We start from the raw sequence: 18,876 nt of genomic DNA, 5'->3' as shown, positions 1-18,876 counted from the left end.
TGCCCCCACTGGGACGCGAACCGGCAACCTTCTTGCTGCGAGGCAACAGTGCTAACCAACTGCGCCACCCTGCAGCCCCAAAAAAAGAACAGTAAGGTAAAAAAAAAAAAAAGAGTCTACAACATATAACTGGAGGAAAACACTTGCAGACATGTGCAAACATTACTCAAAACACAATTTTATTGTGCATTTGTACAATAATCACATTGGTGGTTTTTAGCAAAAAAGGAAAAATTGGAAATCATGTGAACAGCAAATAACTATTTTACAACACAGGCCTCATTTTACCAGAAAACAAACAGACATTACTGTTGTACAAGTATATGATGTTGCATCGCTCCCTGTTAGAATTACACAATCACAGACTTATTCAAAGAGAGAGTTATTAACATGCGATGATGCAAATCACAGAGCTGAGGGAAAAGTGCAGATATTCAAACACAATGTAAAGGTTGAAACACCTGAAATTTGAAGGCTTGTTCCAACCTAAAGTCTGTACAGAAATATGATATATTTTACTGTAATATACAATGAATTTAGAGCTCAGAAAACCTCTACAGTGACATTTTTCTGTAGAACAAAATATGAATCCATCCCATCACTGTCACCTCTCCGTCATCATTATTCAAATGTTCTTTGACGGAAAAGCAGTGACTTCACTTGTTCCTCACATGATATTTCATCTTTAAGTTGTTTCAGTGTTTCACTGTCCCTGCCGTTTGCACTAAGCAGAACTGGAACAGTCTGCATCAACGAAACACACAAATCATCTCTCCACAGAGTGTATAGAAATCATCATTTAATAGAATGCATTAACACACAAATACAAACCAAACATACAGCCAGGAACTAATCGCAGTATCATCATCTACCCTGCTAGTTTTTCGTGCTGTACTACATCCTGGTTTTCAGATTTATTTCAGTTCATTTTCTTGGCTCTCTTGTTCCTTCATGTCTTCTCTCTAGTTTTCATATTTAATATCATATGCGAGTGGTCCATTAATGGCAAATCCAAGGTAGAAGGAGACCTTTTCTGTGCTGAAACCACTTCTGATTCCACTGATGCGAGCCGGACGCACCGGGATTTTCAGGGCACCATAGTTTGCGTACACCTCTCCCTGTTCGATGGTTCCACTGACTCGGTAAAGGCAGCTGATGATCACTTCTTCCTTAAATATGTCTCCATTCCACCACAGTTGTGTCAACGTATCAGGAGGTATTTTAGGCAGAAAACTCCTGTCCAGTTTGGACTTTGAGACAAGCCTCTTGAGTCCTTGTTCTTTTCCTAAATAGAAGTAGGCAATCGTGCTTCTCTTACGAAACAGCTTGGACAGATGCTTCTGGGATGACTTTCGGATCGCAATCACATATTTACTGATTTCTGTGTTCTGCTCAGTTGGACTCGGCCAGAACAACAGCAGAGCCAGGTAGTATGGGTCAGGGAAGGAGTACCACAGTCCAACATGCTGCAGAATTTCCCTCAGGAGATCAGAGAGGTGTCTGGTATTCTTCAAATGTTTGGATTTTGGTTTCTGATGGTAAAGAACAATGCTGGACAGAATGTAGTTAATTTTCACTTGCATGTTTTGCTTTTGATGGACAGTTTCTTGCTGTAAGAATGCATAGCACTCTGTGATCCTCTCCATGTCTTCAGCAGGTTTAATCAAGTGCTGAAGTATTCCTGAGAACGTATCTGCTTGGTTCTTCTCAAGGAACAATTTACGTTCTTCGATATCTATTTTCGAATTGAGGTGGGATTTGTTTTCTTGTTCTTTTTTTATGTCCTCTGGTGTCGTGCAAAAAAGATCCACATACTTCTTAAACAGTTCACAGACTTTTCTGTGATTTGTTTTGTCAAATTCTGAGTTTCCTTTTGTGTAAACAAAGTAACGGTCGAGGAGTTCAAAATTTTCTTTGGCTTCAGATTTCAGTTTGACAAGAAACGGTTCGTGTTCTTTGATGATCTCTGCATATCTGTTGTTGATCTCGTTGTCCTCTTTGTGCACATTGGTGATTTTGAGTGCTCCTCTGAGGAAACTCTGCAAGTACATTTTCTTCATGGGATTGCGTTCCTCAAAGAAAGGCAACCTGCTCAGTATCTCAAAGACCAAGAAAGCCATTTCCAGCATGTTGACGTAGCCATAAATGGTGTATGACTTCCTGGGATAGTCCTCTGAGTCTTGGTCGTCGTCACCTTCAGGTTCATCTGCGATGTCTGCCAGCTCCTGAGCCCTCTGGAATGCTTTCATACCATTGGTGGCTATTTTAATGTTTGTGTGCAGATCTTCTGGATTGCGTGATTTCTCCTGCTTTTCTCTGTCTATGTTAGACTTCAAATTGCTTTTATGCACTTGTCCAATTGTGTCGAACGTGTATGGGTTATCTTTAATGTTCTTGGCTTTTTCCGCCCACTTCAAAGCCTCTGGGAAGTCACGCTCATTGATGTACAAATATCTCGCCAATGCCTGAGGAATAGATGCACTCTCCTCAAACCGAGATGATGCTGTCACAAAGATTTCTTGGACGGTTCGTCTCCCCTGCTGGCTGTGAATTTTCTCTATGAGAGGAGAAAACAGTTCTCTGTCCTCGCCATCTTTTTTCCGTTGTCTCTCAATCAACATTCGTTGAATTGAGAGCATCAGTCTGTGTTTAACAACTCCAAAACTGAAGAACAGATCGTAATGCAGCATCTGCATGGCAATGTCACTCACTTTCAGGGAGAAGCTTCTCTCCAACTCATCCAGACAAGCAGATGCTATGGTGTGATGAAGGATTCGGATTCCTTTGTATCCGCCCCATTCTTCCACTGTGTCTACAATGAGAAGGTTTGAGAATGGCTTCATTCTGTCAAGAACACTCTCCTCTTCCAGCCGGATCAGTTTCATCCCAAAGAAATCCTCACAGAGAGACAGAGCGATTTCTGATTCTGCCACATATGTGTTCAGTAGAGCTAGGAAGGCAAACAGTTTGGCCTCCTTTGTGCTGCGATCAAAGTTCTCCAACGTGTTATGAGCAACACCGTCGATGTACTTGTGGTCAAAGTTACTCTTCATGATCATAAAGCTGTAAAAGTTTTCAGGTTTTTCATGAGTTTCTTTGAGCTCTTTCAGTTTCTTTTCAAAATCTCTTTGTTCTTCTTGGGTCAGTGAAGTAGTGATGTATTGGTTTTGTGTTTGGTTGTGCTGTCTGTATTGTTCCTTTGGACTATGAGAACGAACGCAGTTCAGGATGATGACTTTGCAGTTTGGTGCATCATCTACGTTTAGGTTGAAGTTGTCCTCCATTGCAGCATTACGTATGCAGTTCACAAGATCATTAGGATTTTCTGTTTCTTTTGAATCATCAACCAACAGCAGAACTGGAGATGGTTTGTCACTTTCAAGTTTCATCAGTTTAAGAACTTGGGTGGCCACTTCTGTTTTGGGCAGCGTTTTGTCTTTCAGCACAGCACATCTGAACTCTCGCCGGAGATCCCACATCACATGCATCGCTAAGGTGGTACCGCCACAACCTGCATGGTGAAACAGGTTGAGCAGAACGCAGATGTTTGAATCTCTCCGCTGAGATCTGATCATCCCCTTCACATTTTTATACTTTTCCCTCTTGACAAACAGCTTCTCTTTGTCTGTGTCACAGAAGTAGAAGTTCCACCACTTGACTTTGCCTCCTCTGTAGAATTCCTCCTCAACTTTGATCCTGAATTCATGAAACTCTGAACTGTTTTCATCATACATTTTTTCACATTGATTTATACACAACACATCGAGAGCTGTCAGTAGATCTTCATCCTTTTGTTTGAGGATCACAGTGCTAGCTCCAGAGGAGGGAAGCAGTCTTCCAGATGACCGACTTAGTGGTCCCAGCCCCATGATGGTACCGTTGATCTCACTCAGGGTGAGTTCACTTATGGACAGATGGTCAATGTCAAAGTCACACTTTTCTAGTATGAGTTTCCTCCATTTCAGATATGTGCTCTGACATTCACAGATAGTGATGACATTTTCCTCCACAATGTGCTTTATGAAAGACCTGTAGATATCAAACATCGGGTCTTTCTCAGTGTCCACCGGTGAAAGCAGGAGGAATATGATCAGACATCTTCCACGGAGAAGAACTTCGGGGTTGCAGATGAATGAAACCAGCTGTTCTACATCTCTGCAACACTTCCTCAACCAGTTCCTGTAATCCAGCTCCTTGTTGGAATCGCTGTCGACGTCCTGTCGGCCATTACAGAAGACCCAGCTGGTCTGTTTGTAGAGGTTGAGACTCTTTATCACTGACTCAGTCTGTCCTTGAAACTGTGTTGCGGTATGCAGATTAGCCACCCTGGACTGTCTGTATGAATGGCACAGTCCACCTGAAGCAGCAGAGTTTGGATCAAAGTCTAACACACAGAACAATTTCAACTTACTCAGAAACTGCAGATACTGTACTTGTTCTAGACTGCTCTTGTTTACAACAACAACAAAGCTGTCGTAGTTGTCAAGTGAGTTTCCACCACAAGTTAACAAAGCCTTCAGTTTTTCTCCCTGGTTTGCTTCTTTCTTTCCACCTTTTGTTGGAGGACAGTGCTGCTTCAGTCGACCTGCAGGAAGAGCAACAAGAATCTATTAAGTACCAGAACCCACAACTGACACAGCATTGCTATCTTGAAGGTTAAAGGTTGAGGCTGGTGTTATTCTATATTTTTAAAATTCATTTATGTGGGAGAGGACAGTGCATGTTAATGAACACATGCAGTACAATGACTTTGTGTAAATATGTCGGATTTAGCTTAAAGCTGGTTTCCATCAATAATCCTCATTATTAATAAATAATAAATATATTGTTTCATTTGAATCATAACACAATCTAAAAAGGTGCACAAACAAACCACCACAATAGATAGAACACATCTGAGAATCCCAAGAAAAATAACAAGACTAATGTTTGTCAATGCCAGACTTACCTACGGGTTTTGGGCACCACGGAAGATGTAAATCTTTAAAATGGATTACAAATGTATACAGTCTACAAGAGCAGTGAGTACTGCCCAGTGCAATATGATCAAAATGTTAAATAATTCAAAATTGTTTCATCTTGCAGTAATCCGATTACGTCTAACAAAATCAGTAGAGTATTTACTCTGATGTCAGATCACAGACTACTAGTTTAAATTTCATCTATTAAATTCAGGCTCCGCAGCAGTAACTCAGCTAAACTGAGTCCATCTTTCATTCTTGAGGTTCTTTGGTTCCTTCAGTCTTTATCTCTGCTGACAGACTCAGTCCTCCTCAGCATGGAGGAGGACTGAGTTCTTCACACTGTTTTATTCAGCTGCTCTTTGCCGGAGGGGTTGTGTTGCTCTACCTTTCTCTGGAAAACACCACAAAGGGCTTCTGTTGGATTCAGCTCAGGACTGCCACCGTTGTTGTATGCTGCAGTTTCGTTATTTAAAAAGCCTCAGAAACTTCCTTAAACAGCAGATCACTGTAGTTTCAGTGAATAAGAAAAGCATTAAATGTTTTCACAGTAATTAGGAACAGATACAAATAAAGTGAGGCACTATCACAGTGGAGCTCACTGAGGATTTTAGTTTGTCCCATTGACCCTGCGACTGAGCAGTACTACTGTTCTCTAAAAGGATGCTGCCATAGAAACAAAGTCATCATCAACAACACAGCAACATCACACAATGACAGTTGCTATCTGCAATTACAAAAGGAGCAATTAGTAACAAATGCAATAATTGTCTTACTTGTGTCCTTTTCTAGCTCGCAGGCAAGGTTGTTCTGATTGATGTCTCTGAGGGTTTGTATTGTGACCTGTAGCGCCTCCATGTGTCCATAGTGAGCAATCAGTAAGCTAGCGGTGTCCATGGTGTCCTTGCTCGCCAGTTTACGCTGAGGAATAGGTGTCTGGCTGGATGTCGTGTTTATTCGTAAGTTGAAATGAAATTGTTTCAGGTCAACTTCTGAAAGGTTGTCGAGGGTTTTCTGGATCTCCGCTGTCATTATCGCAGATATTTTTGGTCCAACTGTAGTCTGCAGAAAATAAGAAGGAAATATTCAATGATCCTGAAAGTTTGCTTGTTTTAAAAATAGCTTTTGTCTTGTTTGTAATTGTGCTATTTTACTATTTGACACATAACCACAAAGAGATGCAAAATCCCAACTTGGATCAATATTGGAGCTGAAATGTAGAAAAAGTCTTCAGATTCCTTCACAAAACTTAGGCTACATTCAGATTGCAGGATTTAATGTTCAATTCGGATTTTCTTGTGAAATCCAATTTTTTTGCGAGTTTGTTCACATTTCCAATTAAATGCGACTTTTATGTGATCTGCTGTGGGAACTTCATACGACCCAAAAGTGTCCCGCATGCGCAGAAGAGGACACGATGACGTCACACGCAGAGAGCGTGCTCAGTGTGTGTGGAAGTAAACACAGATGGTAATGGTGATAACCACGACAATGACTGAATATTCGGATATTCGAGTCCAGCCCTACAAGACTGTAATTTACATTTTAATAAAATACTGCATGTCAGACCCAAAATGATGGTGCTGAATGCTTTTGCAAGAAATTAAAGCATACGCTAATGCCCCCGCCACTTTTCAGCTATTACTACAGCTACGAGTAGTTTTTTCTGCCTTTCATATTTGAATGGATACGGAGCTTATAGCAGCTGAAGCACACGGTAGCTGTTCAGCGCCGATGTTTACAGAATGTTAACATTGGTCAGTGTGGGCGCACACATCTGTGTAGTGATCTCTATAGTTGTTAGTGTGAATGGGCTATAACAGGAAAACTGGTTAATGCTGACTGTCGAAAGAAAAGAACGACAAACACATCACAGCAAATGCGCTGTCTAATAGGGGAAAAACGTGGCCTAGACACGAAAGATAATTCCAGTTGAAATGTATTGGTTTGGATTCATGGTGGGGAACACGAAAAAGTTGAACTTGAAGTTTTGTAAAACCAGAAGAACCTAACTGATGTGGAAATGGACATTTAACCAAATATTAACATTTCTGTATGTATATTTGTGACCCAGCATATTTTATATTTCTAGTAGACCTGTAATAAATCTGTGAACGAACCAAAATGCAGGATTGCTTTTGACAAAGATTCAATGATTCCATCACAGAACATTCAGTTCTAGGAGTCACTGAAAAATCATGACTGACATGGTATACATGGTCTTTACAAGTGGATGCAAATGCTTGCTCATGACTGTATCTGAAAATAAATAAATAAATAAATACTTTATTCATCCCAGAAGGGAAATTCAATATTATATTATAATCTGTTAATGTAATGCTGCGGTTCAGACTTGTGTCGAAAGTGAAATGTTTCTTGCTCTGACCTGTTACGATCGCCGTCATGACTTTTTTGGCTAAGTGTTTCAGACATGAGGTCAACATGCTCAGATGCTGTCAGATTAATGGAGAGGAGAGCAGGTCTAAAAGGGGTTTTACTATAAGGCATATGAGATAATAGAAATTTTACCACAACAGGTGTTTGTTTCTTCCTCCCCACGTTCTGTGGCTGTGGCTGTTGAATTTCCTCCTCTTTTGAAGCTTTACCAGACAGCAGCTGAGCCTGTTTGGGTTCATTTTCCACCACTTCAACTCTCTTTGGTTCAGTTTTGTCAGATGACTCTGGTTGATGGATTTCTGTCATCTGAGCCAAACTTAGTTCAGAGTGAGTGGGTTTTGTAGCTTCTGTCTGGTTGCTGGTGTGAAGGATGGGTTGCAACGTTGGCTCTGGTTTGTTGTTCAACTGGCGGAGCTCTCCCAGAATCTTTACAGCAGGGCCACTTTTCACACCTAGATCCAGAAGATCCTGCTTCTTGAAGCAAACAAGGCAATCTCCAGACACGTCCTCCTCTAGGAGTCGTGCTGCATATTTGCTGTACACGTTCACATGCTGCAGTAACCACTGGTTCACCTGCTCCTTTGTCCATTTCTCCACATATGCTGGCAGCTGTGACTGATGGTTGGATCCTGCTTTCAGACTTTCTAGAAATGATGTGATTTTCACAGCAGGACCATGTTTTAATCCCAAGTCCAAAATGTCTGTCTTTTCAAAAAAAAGCAAACTCTCTCCTAGGACTTCCTCCTCAGAGAACTTGTCTGCACAACTCTGATGAACTTTGACAACTGTCATAAGCCACTGGTGGACGTCTTCTGTGGTCCATTTCTCAATCGAAGCTGGTGGCTTCGATTTTGACTGGCTCATTTTGGATCAACTAAAAATAGAAAACAAAGTTCAGTACAAAAGTAATCAGTGCTCCAACATTATGCATTTGAGTATAATAAAAACAAGATGGGCTAAATGGATGCTACAAATTATTGTAACTAATAATTCTGCTGGTATTCCTTAACTAAACCAAAAAGTATTGATTAACTGTTCTGCTAATATGATTTTCTCTTGATGTGCAGTTGCAAACAAAGGTTTCCATCTACTTGTAAAATCCATGTTTATCATGTCGGTCTTCAGTTTCCAATGACTCCACAACTCTGATTTTTCAATAATGGAATCTTCAGAATACATGAATTTTTGTCACAAAAAAACAATCCTATATTTTGGTTCTTTCATTGATTTATTAAAGGTATGCTCTGGGGCTGTTCTGCTGCCAGTGGAACTGGAGCTTTACACAAAGTCAATGGAACAATGAAGAAGGAGGATTACCTCCATGTTCTTCAGGAAAACCTCAATGAGCCCAAACACACATCAAAGTGATGAAGAAATGTTTCAATCAGGATGGAATGAAGGTTCTAGACTGGTCTCCCCAAAGTCCTGACTGAAACCATCAAGAACCTGTATACTGATGAAGAAACAAGTCTGAGTCAGAAAGACAACAAGTTTAGTTGACCTGCAGCGATTCTGTCCAGAGGAGTCAAAGATGAACCAGAAGCTGGTGGACGGAGACCAGAAGAACCCAACTGAGGAGAACATGGAAGTTTAACCAGATTTTAACATTTCTGTGTGTATATTTATGACCCAGCATATTTCCAGAAGACCTTTAATGAATCTATAAAATGACCAAAAAACATGATTGTTCTATGTGAGACCCAGGCCCATGGTTTCTCATACCATTATTATACTGATGATACCCATCTCTTCCTGTCGTTACCCCTGGACGACCACACGGTCTCTGCCCGGATCTCATCATGCCTTGCAAACATCTCGGCATGGATGAAGAAATGCCACTTCAACTCAACCTCTCTAAGCCTGAGCTCCTTGTCGTCCCAGCCAGTCCCTCTCTACAACAAGAAATCAACATCCAGCTTGATTCAACCCAACTCAAACCCACTAAGTCTGCCAGAAACTTGAGTGTCATGATTGACGACCAACTAACCTTCAAGGCTCATGTGGTCTCTGTTGCTTGGTCGTGTCAGTGCGTCCTGTACAACATCAGGAAGATCAGACCTTTCCTGTCTGAACATGCAGCACAACTCCTGGTACAAGCTCTTATAATATCACGCATCAACTACAGCAGCACATCTGTCACTGTTCAGATCGCTTCTCTGGCCTCCAGTCGCTGCCCGCATCAAATTCAGTACTCTGACACTTGCTTACAAAACCACAGTGAGAACAGCTCCCTCCTACCTGAACTCTCATTCAGGTCTACACTCCCTCTGCTCACTAACTCGACCAACCAAAGCCTCCTGATCCAACCACCACAACACGTCGAGGTCGGTAGCTGGACTCTTCTCCTCTGTGGTTCCCAGAACAAACAGCCAAATTCTGTTCAATCTGCTGACTCCCTCTCAGTCCTTAAGAACAGACTAAAGACTAGCTCTTCACTGAACACCTCTGCACCTGACAGACTGGAAACAAACAAACTAAATGAAAATAAATAAATAAATAAAATAAAAATTCCTATCACCTCCCACACAGCCTGCTATTGGCACCAACGCCCTATCACACCTGAACTTGTTCTATGGCACTTATCCAGATTGTTTTCTCCTGACTAGATCCTTGCTTATGTTGTATCTGCTCTCAGATGTACGTCACCCCCTCCCCCCCCGGGTGTGTCCGATTAAGTCGAGGACCTTTGCATGGTTTCTGGGTGTGTCGCCTTCAGATATGTTTGGTTTCGGTTACAAAACACAGCACAGTGTAATCGCACAACTCGTATGAAAATTTACATTTAAATATGATCGTACACAGAAATTAATTCAGAGCATTTTTTAAAAGCTTGTTAGCCTGTAAAAACGGAATACAGTTTGATTTTTTTACAGTGTCAGTCTGAAAGGCCTGTTCAAACTCAAAACTATTCTATCACATAACAGCACGTTCACATGAAACTGTGCAGTCGGTGATAAAACATCAGTATTTTCTGTATTTAGTGCCAACAGTTCTCACCTCCAGAGGCCTCTTCAGGATGGATTTTTGCTGATGACCATCTCTGCTGGAATATACTGACGTGATGTTATTCCGAACAGAAATGGAACTGCAAAGACTTCCTGGAATCACTGCTGAGAGAACAACTGCAAAGTTTTATTTCCTGATGCCTACCTGCGGAGGTGAGGCCCCTCCTTCATGTTATGTCACATTAAAGTCACACCCGCAGACAAACGCCAGTGTAAAGCTAAGAGCATGATCCTTTTAATAAACCAGGTTCAAAATCAGATTAATGATTCATCTCACAACTTGTATGTATTTAAGTGAAGGTACACAATATCACCAGAGAAATGTACTCAACAGATGGAAAGTAAAAACTCATTATTCAGCAGAATGATGCCTGAAGTATTACCCTATTACCCTAAACCTTGATCCACATTTTTACCACTTAGACATTTTAGAACTAAACAGCTGATCGATTCATCCAGAAAATATCGATCAGATTGTTGAACAGTAGAATCAGCTGTTGGCTGCTCTGCACTGTGAATGTTAAAGCAGCCAACAGTTATTGTCCGTTGTGTCATGCTGAGAACAAGATGAAGTGATGGAAGCTTCTACCAAAGACCAGCAGTCTGATGATGAGTGAAGACCTGCAGGACTGGATCTGGTTCTGTTCATGTCCTCTGTAAGCAGCTGGTAGCATCAGTATTATGGGATGTCTCGTAGTGTGAACAGTCAGACTGCAGCAGTTTAATGTCTATGACACAGAGTCATAGAAACAATCATTGGTACCCTGGATGTGTTTCTGGTTTCTCATCATTCACCAGAGAAAACTTTACAAAGTGCATTCTGGGTAAACTTTCCAGGCTCATATCAGCATGTGTGATGGTGGTTGGTCAGAACAAGTTCTAGACATTGGAGGGACCATTTCTATTCTTAGATGAACTTTGTTGGTGTTTTTCATGAGATGAGCCACATGTAGTGTCTGTAGTTCTTGTTGCAGCTGAAACAGGAAACATTTGAAGGAGACGTTAGACAATCCCTTTAAATCTGTTTATTATTTAGTGACAGAAACATTGACCTCAGACCATTCAGACGTTCTACGTGTTGATGCGGTCACGCCTGACCGTCAGCACGTTACAGTATGAACACGTTAAAGCAGAGCCCTGAGTCATCACGCTGCCTTCACTGCTCCTGGGAATTCTCATTAATTCACAGTTAGAAGAATTCAGACATCTTAAAATCACCGGCCGCCATGATTGTAGTTTTCAGAAGCTCACCGTCATATTTACAGTTTCCCACAGGAGCGAACGCAGCGTTAATCAACCAGTGACAGAGAAGAGAACAGAGGGTTCCTCGGTGCTAGCTGTTACCATGGTAACAGACAGGCAGTGAATCAGGAGGCGGCGCTGCGGTGGGCGGGGCCTAGCTGAGGATCTTGTGGTAGGGGTGCAGCGGCAGCGTCGAGGTGAAGCCTCTGATGTCGCTGATCAGTATCACGTCCTTCAGCGCCGTCGGCAGGAAGCTCAGCTCGCTCACCTCGCCGTACGCTGAGCAGGACGGGCTGTCGGCGCCACCCGGATCCACTGGGTCGTTCTCCTCCACGCCAAAACCCACCACCTGAACACGGAACGGTTGATTAAACTTAACTTTATTAAACTTCAGCGTGGACGCAAGCAGGAAGTGAACAGACTCACGTGAACGCTGAGCTTCCTGCTGCTGGTTCTGTGCTCCAAGAACCACGACACCAGGTTCTCCTGACGGAATGCCTTCAGCGCCTCGATCTGCAGAACCAGAACACAACTGTTACACAGCAGGACCTGGACCTGGACCTTGACCAGAACCAGAAGTAGGACCAGAGCCAGGAACAGGATCAGGACCAGAAGCAGAACCATGCCCAGGATCAGGATCAGAACTAGAACTAGGACCTTTGTGTGTCTGTTGTGAACATCGTATGTGTGGTTGTTGTGTGTCTGGCTGTGCGTCACCTCCTTGTGCAGCCGATCGAACACGTACTGCTGCGTCACCACCTCGAACCAGTTGCGGTCCACCTCCTCGCCCAGGTGAGCGTCTTCACACTCCTTCAGCTTGATGAGCGCCGTCACCTGCGTGCTGAAGGCGTCTTCGCTCAGCGCCGCCAGACGCTCGCCGAAGCTCCGCAGGAAGTCCTCGATCTTCGCCTCCACAAACTCGGAGCTGCGGGACGAGACGGTGTCAGTTGGCAGCGTCACTTGCTGACCGGCAGGTAAACTCACCTGAACTCACCTGAACTTGGTGGCCTGAGTCTCCACGGTGACGGAGAAGCCCAGAACACCTGAAGTGTTTCTGCAGGTGGGATACACCTGGTACCTGCAGGTAACAGTAATGTTATTACTTAATGTTTCATTGATCTGTTAGTTGATCTAAAGGAATAAAAAGACTCAGAGTTTCAGTTTAACAAAATTCTTCAGCTTGATAATCATTATTATTATTATTATTATTATTATTATTATTATTATTATTAATAATAAGTTCTACAGTTTTCACTGTCAGTGACCTGAGATGACTATTGAATGATCTGGACTGAAAAGATTTGTACACATGTACGTGTTTTAATATATGTGACGTGAACTAGGGTGGATGAATGGCGGCTCACCCCAGAGTCTCTTTGGTCCGGAGGAAGTCGAAGCAGGGCTCCTCCATGTGCATCTAAACACAGACAGAGTTGACGGTTACATTTGCAGCTCACAGGTGAGTTACAACGTTTAGCTGATGAGAGACAGGAAGTGAACTCACCACCAGCAGCTCCATCAGAGCGTGGTCTCTGAGCTGCTTCAGCCCCGACTGCAACACAAACATCAGAGTCTCAACACGTCATCCCCTCTGGATGGAGAAGAGCTTAACACAGCCACAGTCACTGAGGTAACAGATCCGGTTCGCTAACTGGGTTACGTTAAATATTTAGAATTTAAGACATTTTCTGTTTTACCCTTAAAAGAACCTGTGATAACATTTTAAAGCCTTCAATACGTCCAGACATTAAAACATCTAAGAACTGATCCAACTTCAGGTTCTACTGATGTTAGAGCCTCAACAGTTGGTGAAATGTGACCAAGGACTGGATTTTAGTAGAAACACGGATCCATCCATAGATAGACACTGACAGGAACGTTCTGGATCAACACCTAGAACATGCTGCACTTTCTTCTGTTTCCAAGGATCAATAACTAAACTGCGTCCTGCTGGATCCATTCAGTCGTCTGATGAAACTATTCAGAGTTTTATTTCTGGAGATATTGAACCTTTATAACGGCTTCACAACTTTTATTTTGAAGGTGAAGCACAAAATTCCCACATCTGAAAAAGTAAAATCCTGAAAATTCAGCCAAAAATATTTTTCAGAACTTAGTTTTGGTTCCAAACAACAAATAATTAAGCTGTGGACAGAAGCACTGCCTCGTGTCTTCAGATTTAACACGATGATGTTTAGATGATGGATCAGAGTAAAGCTCATCACATCCTGGACGGGATCCGTTTGATCCTTGACTCTGCAGGATGAAACGGCCTCTCTGGATTGTTTGGTGCTAACACTGACGATACCAGATTAAATGTGAGTCTTATGCTGCAGCTGATGTGGCAGCAGCTGATTGGAGGGAGGCCTCGTCCTTCAAAGTAAAAGCTGGCTCAAGCGAGTGTGTGCTCCTACCTGGTAGTAGACGGTGACCTCTGAGTTTGCGTCTCCTTTGTTGAGAGATTTGACTTTACAGAGATGATGTTTCTGAGGCAGCTCGACCACCCGGAACAGAACGGGGACCTCTGCAGACAGCGGCTGGAACTGCAGCTTCCTGCTCATGTCACAATAAAACGTTTGTTGACTGTTACACATTTAAACTTTACATCTCAGAACATTTGTCTGTTCAGGTGATGAGTCCATTATTCAGCTTCAGACTGATCTCAGAGTGGCCTGATGAAATGTGAGTGAATGAATGAATGAATGAATGAATGAATGAATGAATGAATGAATGAATGAATGAATGAATGAATGAATACTCACTCAGTGAAGTAGTGCAGAAATTCTTTGGACTCCTGTTGGAGGAAAACATCTGTTAAATCACAGTTTCAGAGTTTCATTAAAACACAGACAGAAAGAAGAACATCGAGTGTTTTGTTCTGGACGACGATGAGACCTTTAAGTAATGACGCTTTCATTTACAGATGATTTTGTGGAAACTTTCCTGATAATAAAACACAGTTTAAGGCTTTAAAAGTCCTGCAGTTTGGCTCTGATTCTGAGCAGAGTAATGAGAGTAGGAGGAGCTCGTGTGGAGATGTCAGTGACTGTTAGCTGCTGTTCTTCATGGATCAATCAAACTGATCAGATCGAACATCAACCTGATTCTGTTTCAGGATGTGAACGTTTTATTGTGAAGTTTTGAGCTTCAGTAGTTAAATTTTTTAATATTCTGAGAATCAGGCATCTCGGATCTGAAGACACCGAACGAGTCTTTTGCCTAAATTTAGAGAATTTCAGATGTTTGCAGACCAAGAAATTCAACCTGTGAAGCCGTTTTAAGGGTTCAGTTGGCATGAACTTGTGTTTCTGCTGCTTTCTGAGCAGATTCATTTCAAACTGATGATCAAACAGCTGTTACCAACACGTTTCTGTCTAACCAATAACTCTGATTACAGCTTCGACAGAACGGCAGCTGTTTAATACCTGCAGCAGCTGATAATTAGAACCAAACTCTGCAGGACTTTTTGTATTTCACTGTTTTCGATGGTTTTATTCACTCTGTTCTGGTGCAAAATAAAACAATAAAAGTACCAAAAATGCCAGAACACACTAAAGGAAAGAAAAAATATGGATGTGCAGGACACGAGCAAAAGAAAAGAATAAATAGAATAAAACAGCGCTGAGTAAACCTGTGAAAACAAAAAGAGTGGACGAGACCAAAGAGATGACATGGACCAGTTTATAAAATGTTGCTGCAGGTGTACCAGCTGGAGGCTCAGTTAGGACCCGTCCAGGTGTCCTGCAGGTGTCTCACCGTGCTGCTGAAGTTTCCCTGCACCAGACCCTCCACGTACAGCTCCGCCTTCAGCGCTGACACGAAGGTCAGGAGCTCATCAACAGAGAGTCCGCGGGTCACGGCACGGTACTTCTGGATGACGGACCAGCGGCAGTGTTCCAGGATCAGCAGCCGGACGTCTCTGACAGAAGAGCACAGCTGCGTTAGCGTAGCTTAGCATCAGCAAACACACAGGGACCAGTTCAAGTCTCAGCCTGAACCGTCTGGCTTTAACTGAACCGGCCCTGATGTTAACAGGTGCTGCTCCACCACTGATTAAAATCTGGATATTCAGAAAGATGTCTGTGACATTTTACTCATCAAATACTCTGAGATGTTCTGACCCACTGTCGGCAGGTTGGATTGTAATATCTCAGAACTATAAAAGCAAAAAAACAAACAAAACGTGGAGGACATACTTGCCAAGTCTGTCGGGTTTGATGAGGATGTTGAAGTAGGTTTTCTTCAGCTGCTCTGAGAACATGTTGAAGACTCCAAGTTCAGAGCTGAAGTCTGCCAACTGATCCACGATCAGCTTCAGCAGCAGCTGGAACAACACAACACGGGACTCTGATATATAATAATATAATATAATAATATCATAATATAATATCTAATAATATAATACATACAACATTTAAAGTTATTCAGCGACACACTGATTTAAACACATCTGATGGTTCAGAGTCACAACTGAAGTCTGTTTTTTTACAATAACTGTTCATGAAAGGAAAATAGGCACGTATATCTGTGTTGTGTGTCTGTGCCTCTGTTGTGTGTCTGCGTTGTGTTGTGTGTCTGTCTTGTGTGTCTGTGTCGTGTGTAGTGTCATGTGCGGTACCGGCAGCTTGTGGTTGAAGCCCTTCAGCCGGATCACCAGTCCGTGCTCTCCAGCCACCAGCTTGTACTCCAGCTGGGCCACGTCAGCTTCGTACGCCGGTTCTGCCAGATTGTGGGCCAGAATGTTGACGAAGAGGTCGAACAGAACCAGACTGAGGAGGAGAAGCTTCATCAGAACCGTCTGCACTCTGAGTTTACAGGAAACATCTGACAGAGACACTGGCAGGAACCTTCTGGATCGGTACAGCTCAACACTTCCTGTGTTAGGATCAACAGCTAAATGGAGCCCTGCTGGTTCCGTTCAATCGTCTGACAGAACTCTTCTGTATTTTATTTCTGGACATACAGAACCTTAAAACGGCTTCACAGGTTTCACGTTGAGGCTGAAACTAGAAACCGACCAGAAGGCTCCTGAGTGCAGGTGTGAGGTGTTCAGGTGAGCATCTTACTTCTCAGGACTCTTCTGGATCATCGGGGAGATCAGGTTGAAGCGAATGTAGGCTGGAACACAGACACAGTTGGATGTGAAGCTCATTAAACCGACTATCTGAGAGAAACCATTAAGCAGTTTGTTGCTGCTTCGGTCCTGCAGCTGAAGCTTCGAGGTCCATTTGGGATGAATCAGATCAAACAGGATTCAGGACGATGAAGCAGAAAATGCTTCTTCATTCAGAGCTGCAGCCGACTGACACTCACATCAACACAAACAGTCAGGTTACAAGAAACCAAAAAACAAATCCACATATTTACAAGCTGATCAATAACGATTATTAATCGATCAGTTGTTTGTCTTTAAATGTGGATCACAGTCTCCTCCAGTGTCCAAAGATGTTCAGTTTCCCGTCACAGAGGAAAGAAACCAGAAAAGATTCACTGAAGGAGCTGAAATCAGAATTTAGACAGATTTTGTTTTTAAAATCACTCAAGCAGATTTATTTATTTGTTGTAAAATAGTTGGAGATGAATTTAATACCTGACAATCGATTGTTTAACGTATCAATGCAGCTTCACTTACAAGATTAGCAACAAGAACTATTCAGTAAATCAAATCACTGCAAGTCACTGATATTATTCTACATTATTGATTGTCGGAACAGACGCTGAAGAAACTCCCATCAGTCTGTTTTCATCTGGACTTACAGCAGCTCTGTTTCTGTGGGGATCAATAAGGTTCTGACGATTGATCAGATGCTGCAATGACTCAAACTGTCCTCCAGGGGGAGCTGCTTCTCCTGCTGGTTTACCTTTAGGATTACTGAGCACACCGCTGAGTCCTGTAAGGTCTGGCTCACAGCCTGGTTCTGGTTCTGATCGGGTTCTTGTCTTGTGCTTCAGGAGTTTAAGTTCCCTGACCGTCGAATATACTAAGACCCTGATAATCAATAATGATCTGGATCAATGACGATCAGTAACTGATTGATTATCAGAGCTGAAACCGTTAACTAAGAGACAGACTGAACCTTTAATCAGCAGCTTGTGTTAAAACGTGCTGCTTCAGCGTCTCATGTGGGGATGTTTGTGGTTAATAAGGTTGATAAGTTTCCTCTTTAATGATTATTTGGAGACTGAGAGTGTTTCTGAGCCTCTGGACTCAACACCAGACAGACGTGTTGATGGAAACAATCAGCTGCAGACCTGAAGACATTCCTTCTGATGATGCTGCTGCAGTTCGACCAATCAGAGCAGCGGTCTGACGGGACACCTGGACTCACCTTTGGGGATCTTGAACTTGTTGTCCTTCTTGTACCACAGACAGCCTCTGTCGCTGTTCACAATCCTGACGGGAAACTCCGTGTCCGGACAGTCGGACGGCTTCAGGGTGAAGTCCGTCGCTGAAACAGATGATCAGAGTTTCTGAGAGTCACCTTATGTCCAGAATCAAAGTACTTATCAATTAATGCAGGAAATAATTGATTGATTAACGTATCGGCTCATGGACAAGTGTGGAATAAAAACTGATAACACAGTTGACAGCCAGTAAAGACAACGTGGTTCAGAGTTTATTTACTGACCGATGAACTTGTTCTCAGCAGGAAGGTGGAGTTCAGGGTTGAGCTCCACGTCTCCTGTCCAGCGCTGAGCCCAGTCCTCAGGGATATCTGAGCCCAACAGGTGCACAGGTGAGTCAGACTACAGGTGTACCATCGTATTGTCATCTCTTCACACAATAAAACGGTGCTGAGTGAAACCAATCGGCTCACAGAAGCTCAACTTTGTGTTTATTTAACTAAAGCAACTGAACACCAGTTTTCTTGCTGCTGTTATTTTATCTCCAGGTTCTAACATGCTGAGGAACTAGTCCACGCATTTATAACGTCTGGACTGGACTACTGTAATTCCTTATTATCAGGACGTCCCAATAACTCTCTAAAAACCTCCAGCTGATCCAAAATGCTGCAGCCAGGGTTGCTGGAAGTTGTTGTGGTTCCTCAGTAACACCTGACGGTGTCGTACCTTCGCTGCTGTAGCTGGTACCGAACCACTTCTCTCTGAGGGGGCAGCGGCCTTCGTTCTCTGGAGACAGCAGCAGCAGGTTGGCTCGTTGGGGGGTCAGCAGGTCCAGAGCGGCACCAATCACCTGAACCAACAGCACACAGCACCAAGATTAGACAGGACTCCATCTGGGTCACACACTCAACACAGTCTGGATCAGT

At 42.8% G+C, this 18,876-nt stretch overlaps 2 protein-coding genes across 3 annotated transcripts in view; both read right to left on the bottom strand.

Annotated features, from left to right (window-relative positions):
* Window positions 1-158: 158 nt before the first annotated feature.
* LOC103369107 (sterile alpha motif domain-containing protein 9) lies at window positions 159-8,239 on the bottom strand. The gene is made up of 3 exons (XM_008297719.1): window positions 7,491-8,239; window positions 5,738-6,023; window positions 159-4,585 (listed from the first exon to the last, which is right to left on the bottom strand). Exons 1-3 carry the CDS (start codon window positions 8,220-8,222, stop codon window positions 963-965), a joined length of 4,641 nt encoding a protein of 1,546 aa, XP_008295941.1. The 5' UTR covers window positions 8,223-8,239; the 3' UTR covers window positions 159-962.
* A 3,134-nt stretch (window positions 8,240-11,373) lies between these two features.
* LOC103369106 (nardilysin-like) overlaps window positions 11,374-18,876 on the bottom strand; it is a 17,884-nt gene continuing 10,381 nt past the window's right edge. Inside the window, exons 17-31 of one of the 2 annotated variants that reach the window (XM_008297718.1) lie at window positions 18,677-18,800; window positions 18,235-18,321; window positions 17,935-18,054; window positions 16,672-16,723; window positions 16,224-16,374; window positions 15,802-15,929; window positions 15,362-15,524; window positions 14,368-14,399; window positions 14,020-14,158; window positions 13,110-13,157; window positions 12,970-13,022; window positions 12,600-12,683; window positions 12,323-12,530; window positions 12,032-12,118; window positions 11,374-11,954 (exon numbers count right to left, since the gene is read on the bottom strand). In XM_008297718.1, coding sequence (XP_008295940.1) covers window positions 11,760-11,954; window positions 12,032-12,118; window positions 12,323-12,530; window positions 12,600-12,683; window positions 12,970-13,022; window positions 13,110-13,157; window positions 14,020-14,158; window positions 14,368-14,399; window positions 15,362-15,524; window positions 15,802-15,929; window positions 16,224-16,374; window positions 16,672-16,723; window positions 17,935-18,054; window positions 18,235-18,321; window positions 18,677-18,800 — 1,671 coding nt within the window. In that variant the 3' untranslated portion in view covers window positions 11,374-11,759. Of the gene's footprint in view, window positions 11,955-12,031; window positions 12,119-12,322; window positions 12,531-12,599; window positions 12,684-12,969; window positions 13,023-13,109; window positions 13,158-14,019; window positions 14,162-14,367; window positions 14,400-15,361; window positions 15,525-15,801; window positions 15,930-16,223; window positions 16,375-16,671; window positions 16,724-17,934; window positions 18,055-18,234; window positions 18,322-18,676; window positions 18,801-18,876 lie in introns of both variants that reach the window. The other variant, XM_008297717.1, reaches the window with a different exon arrangement.

This window comes from Stegastes partitus, unplaced genomic scaffold, assembly GCF_000690725.1.
Source record: "Stegastes partitus isolate 25-593 unplaced genomic scaffold, Stegastes_partitus-1.0.2 Scaffold1241, whole genome shotgun sequence".
NCBI classification, from domain to species: domain Eukaryota; kingdom Metazoa; phylum Chordata; class Actinopteri; family Pomacentridae; genus Stegastes; species Stegastes partitus.
This window is presented reverse-complemented; position numbering and strand designations above follow the sequence as displayed.